Here is a 13,621-nt window from a genome sequence, read left to right as displayed (position 1 = left end):
AGAGTCCAGTCCATCTTGTCCTGTAAGTACTGTGATCTGTTGGCCTGGAACCCGGTCCACTGGTCGAGTGCAACAGCTTGATCCGAGATGTTGTGGAAGAGACAGGTCTCTGTAAAGAAGTGGGTACAACAGTCTCCGATTTCACGTTGTTTGGTCAGCCTGTCTCCTATTTATCCATTTCCTTTCCCAGCAACTAGACATTAGCCATGAGCAGCACCAAAACTAAGCTGGATTAGCGTGGCTCTTATTCCGACTGTCTTCCTCCCGGGGCCGGTGAGGCTGGCTTGTCAAAAGACGACGGTGGCCGTGATGGTCTCAAGTCCGCTGCTCTTAATGCTCTTAAAACACCTGCCAATGCTGATGAAATCATTTCTCCAGTTTAGTTAAAACAGACCGATGTAACCCAGTGACAGGAAGACGGGTGAAGGAGATTTAATGGGTAAAACTAGAAAGACAAGAATAGTAGAAAATAGCTAATTTTACTGAATGGCGGTTGGTGTGGATCTGCTGGGCGACAGTCAGCATGTGGGCTGCTTTGGTGACTGGCACAGACCAGAGGACATGGATTAATGATGGCAAATTTGGCCATTTTGAAGTAACTGGGCATGTAGATCGTCGCCTGTGCGTATGTGGGAGTGAATGTAAGCGACACAGAGCCACTCATGAATTTTTTATCCATAACAAAGTATAGCCTGTGTGTCTCTAAGTTGCTCAGCAGGCGTCAATGTCAATTTTCAACCCTAACTCAAGCTTATACATTCTTTGCAAAAGTTTTCCAGTTGCGTTTTTCAAACCACACTTTCTCTTTTTTACCTAAGCATCTCCCCAGAGATAAAACCAAGCTTGATCTGTATTTATTTTCAAAGTCCATGGAGAAAAACAGTAAGTAAGCAGGGAGAGGGGGGAAAAAAAGAAAAAGAGGAAGAAACGAGTTGAGTTGTTTGGGGGCATAACTCGCTCTCGCTCTCAAAGTGTAAAATGGGATGGGATATTCTGCCTCTCGGACTTAACGTAATGTAAGAGAGTGTGAAATTAAACTGCACACGAATAAAAGAGACCCTTCATTGTGTGCCGCTGACTAGCTTATCTGGAAATTCAGACAACTGGAACATCCAAAGCCTCCAAACTTGTAGCAATCCCCTTTGTGTGGCTCCGGAGCAAACAATGTAATATCAGAAAGCCGGAGAGGCTCCAAATCCTGTGTCAGATTGCCAGACACAAAGTAGCTGTCTCCGTGCATCCTGCATTGCCTCGCTGCGTCCTTGCATCACGCCTGTGTGTGTGTGTGTATACACTTTAGTGTGCATGTGTCTGTCTTTATACAATATAAGTAGAGTGTGCACTCACTCCCTCTAACCCCATGTGTATGCCAGTGAGTGCTTCAAATAGATTGTTTCCTCTTTAATTCCTGGCCTCTTACCTATTTGATATTCCCTGCACCTATCCCCACGCCTCTTTTAAACCCCATATGTTAATTTGATTTAGAGCATCTCAAATTGAATAAGAGATAAAGAAAAAAAAAGGGAAAAAAGCAAACGAGGGTAACAGCAAATGTACTGTTATTAATAACCTAAAGTACCATAGAGGGCTCAAACTCTCTTCCTTCATTCTGCCCCTCCCTCCGTCCTTCCTCCCTCCCTCTCCATTTTGTTTTGTCCTCTCTGTCTGTCTGTGAGTGAGTGAGCTAAGTGAAGTGGGTTATGATGGCGGTGTAATCGGCATCCCTCAAAGAAACGGCTGGTGCTATTAGGGGCCATTGTGTTTGCTGCAGTGATGATCAGATTCAATCTAGGGAGAACATTCTGTGCTGGAGCTGTGGCAAGGGGGGGAGATAGAGAAAAATACCTTGCCTCGTTCCGCTCAGCTATTGTGTTCAGGGGACTAGATGTATGCACACTCTTCAAAAGATGCATATCGACTCAGGGAGCTGCAAAAGTTTAGTTCAGATGAATTTGTGGGAGCTCTCTGACTGCACAAAGTGAGGCGAGTATTAAATGTTGGGTAATGTTTTCAGGATATATTTTGTTTCAATAAGGGGCTCTGCTGTGCTGCTGGGCTTGTGCAGATGAGAAAATCACTTTCCTTCTGCTCTTTGTCCTTAACTCTACCCTCTTCTCCCAGTCTCTATTTCTCAGGCTAATCTTTCTTGTTGTGAACACACCTTGATAAGGTCCAGTAGAAGCCTTGAGGCCTGCCAAGTTGACTTGTGAGGGTGGAGGTTCAGATTAGGGTAACAGGCCAATATATATTTTCATTGAATATTGGTCAGTGTTGTACATTGTTGACATGATGAAGGGGAGGTAGGGAGGCGGGCCTCACGAGCCTTTTTTAAACAGAGATAACGCAATATTGGTGTAAAGAAGGCCTGTCATTTCTACTGCTTTGCTTTTTTACCCTGAACTATGGCGATTTAACGCTGCCCTGGTGTGTGATTTTAGATAGAATGGCAGCATCCCAGAGGTAAAAGAGGCATGACGTATACCACAAGGGCATCAAAGTCTATAGTGATGCATAACAGCAGTGCTTTCCAGACAACGGCTGGTGAAATGAGGGGCCGTCCAGACGAGAACGCTCTTTTGTGAAAACGCACATATATTGCATCGTTTTTGACGGCCGTCCACACGGATCCTGAAAACACAGCGCCTGAAAACGCACTTCTTTGAAAGCGGGTCTCAGGGTGGAAAAATCCGAAAACGCAGCCCTCCTGTTTTCGTGTGGACAGCGAATCCGCCTATGTTCCAAAATGATGACGCCATCGCCCCACCCCTCAACCTCTTGCCTTTGACATCTGAACCCCGCAACGTCTCATAACAACAACAACAACAATGGCGGACTTCATGCTCGTGTTCGCGCCAAAGAAGATATTGAGCCTTTCTTGCAACTTACTTGCCTTGTAGTTGAGTGTGAGTCGCAGCAGCAGTTCGACCTCATTAACGGTCCACATGAACGATTCTGGTTTCCTTGCACTAGCCATTTTCATTTTCTTCTTGTTGTGTTCGGTATCTCCGTCTACTGTCTGTTTGTTTACAGCGCGCAAGCTTTATGCGCATGCTCCGTCTCTTCTTCTCCATTTTTGGTGAATGTCAAGCGCCACCTATAGGCCTGGAATATGAACTAAAGTGTTTTCGGTCATTGTCAGTGGATCCGTATGGACGCAAATATTCTTGAAACGATGCCGAGGAAGACGGAGGAAAAAAAGATTGTGTTCGTCCGTGTGGAAGGCCCCTGAGTGTTTAGGTGTTTTGTTTGCTTAAAGGAGTCATCACCCGAAAATCGCAATTTCTCTCGTTAAATCATGCATATTGGTGTTGGACCTCTGTTGAAACTTGCCTGAAAAGCTGGAGTTTGAAAGTGGCTTATTTTTTTTGCTTTGGCTCTTTTTCCGAACAGGAATAGCGCACAATAGTGCGCGTTCCTAAAGCACGAGATCTGCTTATTTCTCTGTCATTTTCACACCATACATCGTGACCGCCAGCATTAAAACTCAGGTCTTACATGTAAAACACGAGTGTGAAAAGTAAGAAGGAAAATAAAAGAATTTACCATTCAGAGACATCCTGCTGTAAACGTGTCTCTTCACCGTCTCTGCCTCTTCACTCTCCCGTTCGGTTTCCGACTCCGGCTCGTACATAAATGCCTGAATTCCGTAAGGTTCATTATTTAGTGTGTGCGCCATGACAGGGGGCTGTTTATGTTTTTGAGTCTGTGTGCATGCAGGCTCGCCCCCCATTCCCGCTCTGTCCTTCCTGCGGCCAATCAACGCGCGCCTCATTACATATTAATACAATGCACATCCGGACCGGTCAAAACCTCGCGCATAATCTCGCGTGAGAAAGTCGCGGTATGAAAAAGTGTCAGAACAAGCTCTATGTTTGATTTTTTTTTTTATTTTTTTTTTTATAATAACTTTTAAGAATTGATCCAAAGCGATCCAAGAGGGACTGGATATGTAAAAAACCAGGTGATGACTCCTTTAAGGTGCCTTTTCACAACGTTGCCTACCCATTTGGCAGACATTTTCTGTTAGCGTTCTTCTCCTTTGAGTGAGTGGCTAAATGCTGCTAGCTGCTTTTTAAAGCAGTGGTGGGTCATTCACATAACACATCATCAAAAAATCACACCCCTGTCCCTTCCTGCTGAGCGCCCCAGAAGAGCTCCAGGCTTTGGAACCAAATTGAACTGGTGGCCAAACGTCAGATGTTGGACACTGGCCCAAAAATAAGTTTTCCCATAAGCTTACATTGTGAAACAGGAAGCTGTTAAATGTTGGATGCATTATTTTGAGCGTCACAGCCCCCACAAAATGACTCATTTCACACTCAGAATTTCGGTAACATTTGGAAAAGGCTAGAAGAGCCACACAATGAAATAATTTTATTCCCTTTCAAGTTAACCGGGCCCTGAACAAGGAGTAAGCCGCTTGGCCGGTGGAAGTGTGTAGTATGCACGCTTTTTCGCCCCACAATGCTGAAGATCCACGCACTTTTATACCTGTCAGACTTGTCAAATTTGATCTGGAGAGGTTGAAGACTATAATGTAGGGCAGCTGGTAGTGGAAAGGAAGGGGCAAAGTACTCTACAGGGTGGAAAAGTCGGGGAGAAGACGGAGCACAAGGCTTCAATCGGATATGAAGAGGACCAGCTTAGGTCCCAACAATTACGGAAAGGAGCTTTCATAGAACTCCATCTCTGACACTGTATCCAGTCATCATTATACATTAGGTTTGGGTGGTATTCAATTTTTATACTGTTAAAGATACCCCAGATTTTATGTATATGGTATTACCACCAGCTGATAACAAATCACAGTGTAAGGTTTTAAGAGAGCTCCCAATCACTGCTATACCGTTTTTCACCACAAGGTGGCTTCACTGCTGTAGAACACTTAAAGTGTAATTCAGTTGATTCATAGGTCTACTTTTATGTGAAGCACTCACTGCAATGTAACATGTTTGTTGTAAAATACTCTTAGCTGCTTTTCGAGCTATTTGAAGTATTTGAAATATTATAATCTCTGGCTGTCACCTTCTTCATACAAATATTGTATTTGTTGGAGGTCCAACTTCCTTGCATTTGCCATACACAAGTGGCCTATTCCGCAGTGAGCATTTATACATGTGTGCTGGTGTGTCTGTACTGTTGGCGGGGTTTAGCTTACTGCCAGCTGTATTTTTCCCGGTTAAACAAACTGACCCCCTCGGTTCACAGGTGTGTCTCTGGGCCATGCAAAGCAGACAGGCAGAGTGTCTGCAGGGAGGGCTGCCTCTCCATACACACTGAGCTAGAACGACTCAGTCTTGGCATTTGCCACTGGGCTGCCCGTGGAGGGGCAAGAGTTCTGCATCACTTTAAAAGCATCATCGAACACAGACAGTGGTGCTGCTGGATAGACAATCTTAAGCTATTCATTTCATAGAGATACATACGCACAATGGAATAATTATTTATTTATTTTTTTTACCAAGACACTGCTATCAGCCTTTGGGACCTAAAAAGGTACCCTGTGGAGTTCCATGGCACCATGGAACAATCTTTTAACAGGTGGATACTGTTTTGTTTCTCCATTTGTATCTAATGCGGTGGCTGTGGCTCAGGGGTAGAGCCAGCATCTTGTTATCAGAGGGTTGCTGATTCGATTCCCCTGGTCTGCATGCTGAAGTGTCCTTGGCCAAGATACTGAACCCCAAACTGCTCCTGATGTGCTGGTCAGCCACCGCCATCAGTGCATGAATGTTTGGACAAAAGCATCTGCTAAATGCCCTAAATGTAAATGTCATGCTACTGATGGACAGATGATGGTAGATAAATAAGAAAAGTAGCAATGCAGCAATATGGGTTTACAATGTAGCAAGGATACAGATTTCATCTTCTCCTCTGAACTATGTGGTGCAAATGCTGAGCTAGCTAGCTCAGCTGACTAAACTACTGACCCAGTTGCCCCGGTCTGGGAGGTTAGGGTTTGTTGTGGGTTCATCTGCCTCAAAGACCTTGCCTGAGACCTATTAATTTAGTTTAAAATGGTTATGATATTCTCTTGTTCTGTTTCTCTTTTCAGGCCAGAGACCATTCAAGTGCAGTTACTGCCCCTACAGTGCTTCCCAGAAAGGCAACCTGAAGACTCACGTGCTGTGTGTGCACCGCATGCCCTTCGACAATAGTCAGTACCCTGACCGGCGCTTCAAGCGCTCACGTCCCGAGTCAGATGTCCTGGAGAAGAATCCAGATGACACCATCGGTGTTACATCTTATCAACCAGTGACAGGAGCAGGTGGAAGCCATGGGAGTAATTTTGGTCTGTTTGCAGGGGATGCCTTGTCCCATCAGCAGGAGTGAAGCCATCATGAATTGAACTGGTTAATGACATTCAGGAGTTCAGGTGTGTTTCCATAGATTTGTACCATCTAAAAAATACTCCCTGATGCACTTGAATGTTGGTCACTGTAAGAATCATTTCCTGCAGACCTAAGTTGAGGACACTGACCAAAAATCAACAACACAATGAGATGAACAGAAGTGCTTCACGACAGCACTGTGAATAGACCACACTTCCTACATTATAAACACGATGTAAACATACTCTCTCTGTGCTATTAGAAGTCTGTGAACATTCACAAAGAACACTTTATAATCTCTGTATTTTTGTGAGGTGATTCATCTTTTTTTTTTGTTTTAACTGAGCACAGTAGATTATGTGTAAGAATGGAGAGGAGAAAGATGATGAAATCATACTTTTGATACAAATCAAGGAAGGAGGCTAAAAAAGCAAGAGGGAGGCCTGATGAAGCAATCTGAAATCATTAAAGAGATGTCTCTCTGAAAATAAGGATGTTATCAGAACAATGATCTGTGGAAACGATTTAGTAGAACGGTTAGTGTCGGGAAGATGTAAGAGGAAGAGGGGGGCTCCTGAATACACACCAGCGCCACAACAGCCACCCAGAACACAACACCAGTGGCTACCAATTTCCCAATGCGAGCAATGAGCGTTGCATGTGTGCGTATGTGTTATAGGGTCAGTGGCGGCGATGGTGGCGTGTGTGTGTCAGGGATAGAGGGGAAACAAGAAGGAGGGGGGAATTGGTGCCAGCCTGACTGGAGCTGTCATCGCAGAGGAAATCAATTCAACAATACACACACTCAGAGTCCTACAGTGGTAACCCGACTCTGGACGATGCACAAGGGGGTCAAGTTGAGTCCCATCAGCTGGCCAGAGCCCCTAAAGTCAACTCTTTCTCTCCTCTATCTTTCCTTTCACTCGCACGCTCTCTACTACAAGCCCAATCCATTAGAATGCCCTCGAAAATACAACACAAATCAATCGGCGTATTTAAAGCACCCATTAGCTGTGTTAAGGCTTGTTTTGCTCCAGTTTTGGCAATTCAACGTCTGTGGGTCACCTTACAGGCTCCACATCAGGGGAGGAAGGGGAGTTTGAACCAATTGTGTTTTAGCTTGCACCACTTTATGATGACAGATACACACACCACCATTGCCACTGACCCTGCAACACCTACACTCACATACAGTCCTCATCACTCATACTGGGAAAGCACTGGTGTTATGTTCTGAGCAGCAGTGGTGTGCACTCAGACGCACTACTTTGTCCCCCTTAACCCAGTCACAGGAATCAAATGTTGGCATTTTACCTTTCTACAACACACTGATACATGCACATATGTACGTGTCACATATACTATATATATATTTATAAGGTTTTCATAACAGTCAAGACTGTAAAGCCCCTTTTCACTCCAGGTGCGAACATCAAATTCAGCAGCCTGGTTTGACACTGTAGTTTTCCCTCCAGCATCACTTCTTGCAGTAGTGGAGAGAAAAGTTGGGTGCAGCCAGGTTGGTTGGATGGGTCATACACAGTTCCCTCTACAGTCCAGGGTTTTTGTACCATTTTGTGATTCAAAAGTGATGTTTTTAAGTTATGTTCTGCAAGTTAATTAACTTGTTAGAAAGGCGTAAGTTATGCAAGTAAGTAACAACACTGAACATAGTTTTCTTAAAACAAAGTATTATCTTTCCTTGAAAAATTAAGTAATTTTTTTGTGCATGAATCTAACCGAAGCATGACCGTAGGTACTGCATAGGAAAGCCTTGGGACATTTCCAGCCTTGTTTGTGGTGGCCAAATCATGATCTCTGCCAAACTCTAACCAAGTGGTTTTTGTGCCTAAACCTAACCAGATCATAAACAGAATATTGTCACAACATACAAGAGAAAATCTAACTCTAAAGAAATGTAAAGTGTTAATATTTCAACATTCGCAAAACCGTAAATTGCTGTCAATTATTCTGGCGACTGAGTTGTGCTTTCAGAGGCCGTCCTCTTCCTCCTCCATGTTCCCGACACTAACACCGTCTGACATTTACAGATTCTTCTGAATTTCCTCTTGTTATATAGCCTCATCTCCTCTGAAAACTATTATTTCATTGACAGCTTAGTACTTTGGCTAGGAGCTGGACCAAGCCGTGGGGGGACTTTTGTTCATAATATTCAAATATAACCAGCTGCATTCTGTACATATGAAAACAATGTGTGACATCCCGATAGAAGTTCCCCTCACATAAAGACTTTGACACTCTGCCATCAACTCAGCAGGATTCCTCTCCTCCTCTGATAAGCTCTTTTAAAGTTGCTACACAGGGAGGGACACAAAAAAAAAAAAAAAAAAAAACTGTTAATCATTGACTTAGACCTGCTTCATGTCTCAATTTTACTGCCATTTTCATGAAAAAATATTACACATGTTGTTCTTTCATTTTCAAAGGAGGCATTCTCTTTCTGTGTGCGAGTAGTGTTTTATTTTTGTGTTATATTCCTGAGGGGGAAGAAAGCAGCATAAATCATTCAACATAGAATGTTTTGATCTTGTAAAATCAGCCTAAGTTGTTCTAAGGGCAAAAAAAAAAGTATCAACTTTGATTGTACTGCATAGTGCCGGCAGCTGTTGATTACTGCTGGGCGAGGGAGAATGAGAAAGTATGGCAGTTTGTGTTTGGTTGGTATCAGTGGTAGGGGGTTGAGGGCAGGGGGGTTGTTAATGTTTTTTCTGCTAAAGAAAAATGATCTAGACTTTAAGAAAGTCAATATCTTACCGCACAAACATACATGCAATGGTGGGGAGGGCTAAACTCTTAAAACCCAAGGGCCATAGCTCTGCCTAAAGGAGTTTATCGTCTGACAAAAATCTCATGTACATGCACACAACCACACAAACACACACAGACACACACACACACCAACAACAACAGGCTGAGAAATACAATCCCACCTTCATGTATGGAGAAATTGAGGGAAAAGCAGAAAGAAAGAAGGTAAGCGGAAGTAAAGAGGGAAAAAAAGAAAAGAAGACTTCTGTAAATGTGGTTTAAATTGTGTTGCTACATTATTAATTTTGTTTGGCCTGACAGAAAACTTGCTGTACATGAAATACTGTATTTATTATTAATTATTTCTTCCAGCTTTCTTTCTTAATTCGGTAGCCGACAGGACAGTTGTTCTTACTGCCTTATAACTGAGTGTGTAGGGTCTTCACCCACTGATCTTAATGCTATGAGATGCAGATAACTTAATGTAGTATAAGCTTTAGGTTTCAGTGCACTACTGTATTCATGATGGCTGTAGCTTGCTTGTCTGAATGTGTCTACACATTTGTGCTTGTGTTAACGTTTACATATATTTGTGAAATATCAATAGGTTAAAGAAAAAAGTTTTTAAAAAGTTCTATTTTTGGCACCCATACCTGGTCTTCTTTAGCTAAAGCATGTCAATCAGCAGTGTTTCATCATTTTGTTCGAATGAGGCAATCATTTTTTTGTTTCGACACAGGAGAATGGCATTTGTTGTGATTCCTCTGTGATTTGTACTCTTTGTCCATCCCTGAGAATGATACACTATTTTCCCCTCTGCTGTAATCCCAAAATAATCCATGCCATTGTCCTCATGCTGTGTTTGATCTCCATCAAGCTCCTTATTGCAGTAGCACATGCAGTTTACTCAATTATGATCACTGGTGCTAGATGAAAAAAATAGAGAAAAAAACTTAAACCATGCCCATTTAATTCAGTCTGCAATGGATTCTGTAGAAAGCATTCCTAGTCCAAATACTGCCCACATTCCTCAGTGATTTCTATAGCCTACGGGAGGAGAAGTGAGGAGAGGGGTTTTGTTGCAAACTATAAGCTTATATTACCAGTAGATAACTTTGTATTTAAAAGATAGATATCCTTGATCATTATTTATTACTGCATCTGTTTGACAGAAGACAAAATCTTTCATTAAAGAGGTGGATCAAACTTGGATTGAAGTCTAGACATTCTGGTGTACTTGAACCACTGACTTTTTCTGCAATAAAACCTCTGACAAACACTGCCTTTGTATCTGGATCCATTCAAACCCTTCAGGTCAATCACTCTGAAGAAGATTAAGCATCCTGACTGTGTAAAGACTGCTGGCACAAGTACTGAAATGTGAAGTGGCAATTCCCAACAGACGAGTTTATAAGCAACCCATGTGATCGAGAAAAAGAGGGGTAAGGTGGTGCTGAGTGGACTCAAAACAAGTCCACAATCATACTAGCGGCTTCTTCAAAGGATAAATACTTTGAGTTAGAGGTCCCATATTGTGAAAGACACGTTTTCTCTGGTCTCTACAAATATAAACTGGTCCTCCCTGAGCCTGCCAACTCCCAGAATGAGGAAAGTGAACTGCATGGTCTCTGCAGCCCATCCACTGGTAAAACGGCGCTCCTACAGGCCGTTCAGATTCAGCTCCTGACGTTACGTAACAACAGGAGAGATTTCCATAGGCCGGCATCCTCTGCGCGAAAAACACTTTCCCTTCTCCCCCCGGAGATAACCGAGGGGGGGGCCTTCATCCCCGAGGTGGAGTTTGGTGTGTCCAGCGGTAAGATAGCAGTTTTTCACAATGTCGTCGCTCAGAGCTAGACACGCATATTGCTCTGTTGTTGGTTGTAAAAATCAACATAAGTGCCTATATTCTGTCCCAGCTACAGAACAACAGAAGAGACAGTGGTTGCATTTCATTTTTAATGACAAGGTGCTGGCTACGGTTTGTGTACGTTTGTTTGTGTGTGCTAATCACTTCACATCGGACTGCTTCAGTAAGGAGGGTCAGTACAAAGCTGGCTTTGCCTCGACACTGAACCTCATAAAAGGATCAGTCCCAACCATACGGGACACAGCAACTGCACCCGAGCCACAGGTAAGTGTCGCCACGTTTTGATAGTATTTACAGTTGGCGAAGAACTATAAATTACCTTTACCTTTAGCAGGAGCTAGCATTAGCTACATGGTTGTAACTGTAACAACACATACGAACAAACTAAGTAACATATTCAGGCCCACTGACCATTCAGAAACGTCCTGCTGCAGCAGCAGAATCTGTATTTCTTCAGGAGCCTCTCCTTCTGGGTTTGATTCTGGGTCAAACTGGTATGGTTGAAAGACAGCATCTCAGCGAGCCGTAGCGGTACATCCACCATAAACATTAGCGCATGCTACCACTAGCATAAGTGGCATCCTCTCCCTGAGAGGAGCATGTAGCAGGCAAGGCAGGTGTTGACAGACAGAGCTCATTAGCATTTAAAGGTGCAGGCACAGAAACAGCCTGCTCTCAGTAGAGCAACAGTTGAGCTCACTTGAGTGACTTTAAGACAGCTGAAATTCAGGATCACGGATGGGTTTGGGGCAACACATTTCCAATACAGTTTTGTTGGACCTCTGACAGCTGTGTGAAATTGATGATAAACAGTATAATGTGGAACCTTTAATGCTAGTGCTGACATGCTAACATGTTAACAATGACATTACACAATGTTTAGCAGGAAATATTTGTCATTGTCAACATCTAAGATCAGGATATAATTGTGCTACCATTTGTTAACAAAAATATAAAACACAACTGTGGTTGATGGGGTTGCCGTTAGTTTGCAGGTAATTTGGTCATACTCCAGGGCTGAGCAAATTAAAATTAACATTTTGATAGTGCAGATCAAATGTTAGGACATCACTAAAGTTAATACTATTCATCCTGAGGTTACCAAAAATAACATTAATTGCAATCCATCTAATATTTGTTCATATATTTTAATCTTGACCAAAGTGGTGAACTGACGAGCAACAGACCGACATTCCTATCCGTAGAATAACCATGCTAGTGTTACTTTAAACCCTGGACCAACATGCAACAAAGCTCTCAAGAAGAAACTTTCAAGGTCATTTTAAATATTTACATATTTCAACTTTAATGAAGTGTCACTATGTGTCAATATCCAGGCTTGGTCTTGAAGACACATTTTGCTTTTTCTAGCCCCAGGATGCACAGACCTGGCACTTGAGGGGTCACTACAACATTTAATGTAATGTTCACTGACATATAATATTAATTTATCAAATCTTTTTTTAATATACATATGTACTTAGTAGGTTGAAGGTCAGTGGATTGCTTAAAGGGTGACTACCTGTGGTGTCACTTAGTAGCTAAGTTGATGGTCGGAAATCTAGGTGGCATGTTTTGAAAAACAGTCCACTGGTCTACTATTGCACAATTACACTATCAACACTATTACACTATTACTTGTCGGAGCATTATGCAACATTTACAGGGAATTTATGTCCAGTTTGGCATGGTTGATAAGAGATGGACTCGGGTCATTCAACCCCATGATTTAAGGAAGATGGCATTTGGTGTTGCTATTTGAGCCTGGTTCATGGCAGTTGTTGTTATCTAGGATTCCAGCACTAACAAACTGCTAGCCTCCTAAACCTTTCCAAATACAGATTCATTTTACATCAGTCATTTCACAGGGTTTGAAGGTGACAGGAAAAAACAAAAAAAAATTATCCCTCGAGATTAGCTGTTGTGGCTTACTGCATAAGCAATTGAATATGAGTATGTTATTTTTTCTATCCAGAATAACCTGATTGCTATAATTCAACAAAAACACAAGATAACCAGGAAACCTAAAGTTACTGTGAAATGCAAGATTTGTCTAAATGACATATACAATTTACACTTGAAAACTTTGTGCGATCTGATTCTTTCCAACAGTTTGGTCCTTTTTTTTCATAACCACGTCAACACATTCAATTGAACGAGTAACCCTGAGATTTAAAATGTAAAGATTAGAGTTTGTTGTGTAGAGCTGCTGTTGAAAGAGTTCTGTTTGTAATGGATACCTGACATACATTTCAAAAGCAGTGACTGCTCGCATTAAGTGTTTTGCAATTGTAAGATCTGAGGAGCAATGTAAATGCAAAGCGAGGGAAAATAGTGGGGGAAAAAAAATCTGCAATGAAAGGACAAAAAAATGGGGAAGAAGCCAAACCAGCAGCTGAATTTGAAATGTTGTCCACAGGATGAGCGCTTTTTACTGTTAATGGAGAAATAGAGTGCGTGGCATATTTAATGGGTTTTGTTTTTATTGTACAGCACTGAATAATTAACTGGGAAGCAGCATGTCACATAGATTTATCTTTTAATTAAAATAACGTGTTTCACGCATATTTGAGTGGTAGTCCAAATAAATGCAATATCCAAATTTATGTTTTGTTTATCTTCCTGTTAATTATCCGGAGATTGTTCACTG

At 42.3% G+C, this 13,621-nt stretch overlaps 1 protein-coding gene across 13 annotated transcripts in view; it reads left to right on the top strand.

Annotated features, from left to right (window-relative positions):
• The window catches only part of znf536 (zinc finger protein 536), a 243,317-nt gene extending 233,010 nt beyond the window's left edge, over positions 1 to 10,307 (top strand). For all 13 annotated transcript variants that reach the window (XM_030413878.1, XM_030413875.1, XM_030413868.1 and 10 more), the window contains one exon: positions 6,056 to 10,307. In XM_030413878.1, coding sequence (XP_030269738.1) covers positions 6,056 to 6,333 — 278 coding nt within the window. In that variant the 3' untranslated portion in view covers positions 6,334 to 10,307. The remainder of the gene's footprint in view (positions 1 to 6,055) is intronic.
• The last annotated feature ends 3,314 nt before the right edge of the window (positions 10,308 to 13,621 follow it).

The sequence above is a fragment of the Sparus aurata genome, chromosome 4 (genome assembly GCF_900880675.1).
Source record: "Sparus aurata chromosome 4, fSpaAur1.1, whole genome shotgun sequence".
Classification (NCBI taxonomy): Eukaryota; Metazoa; Chordata; class Actinopteri; order Spariformes; family Sparidae; genus Sparus; species Sparus aurata.
The sequence above is the reverse complement of the archived record's forward strand: the minus strand, read 5'-3'. Positions and strand labels throughout refer to the sequence as shown.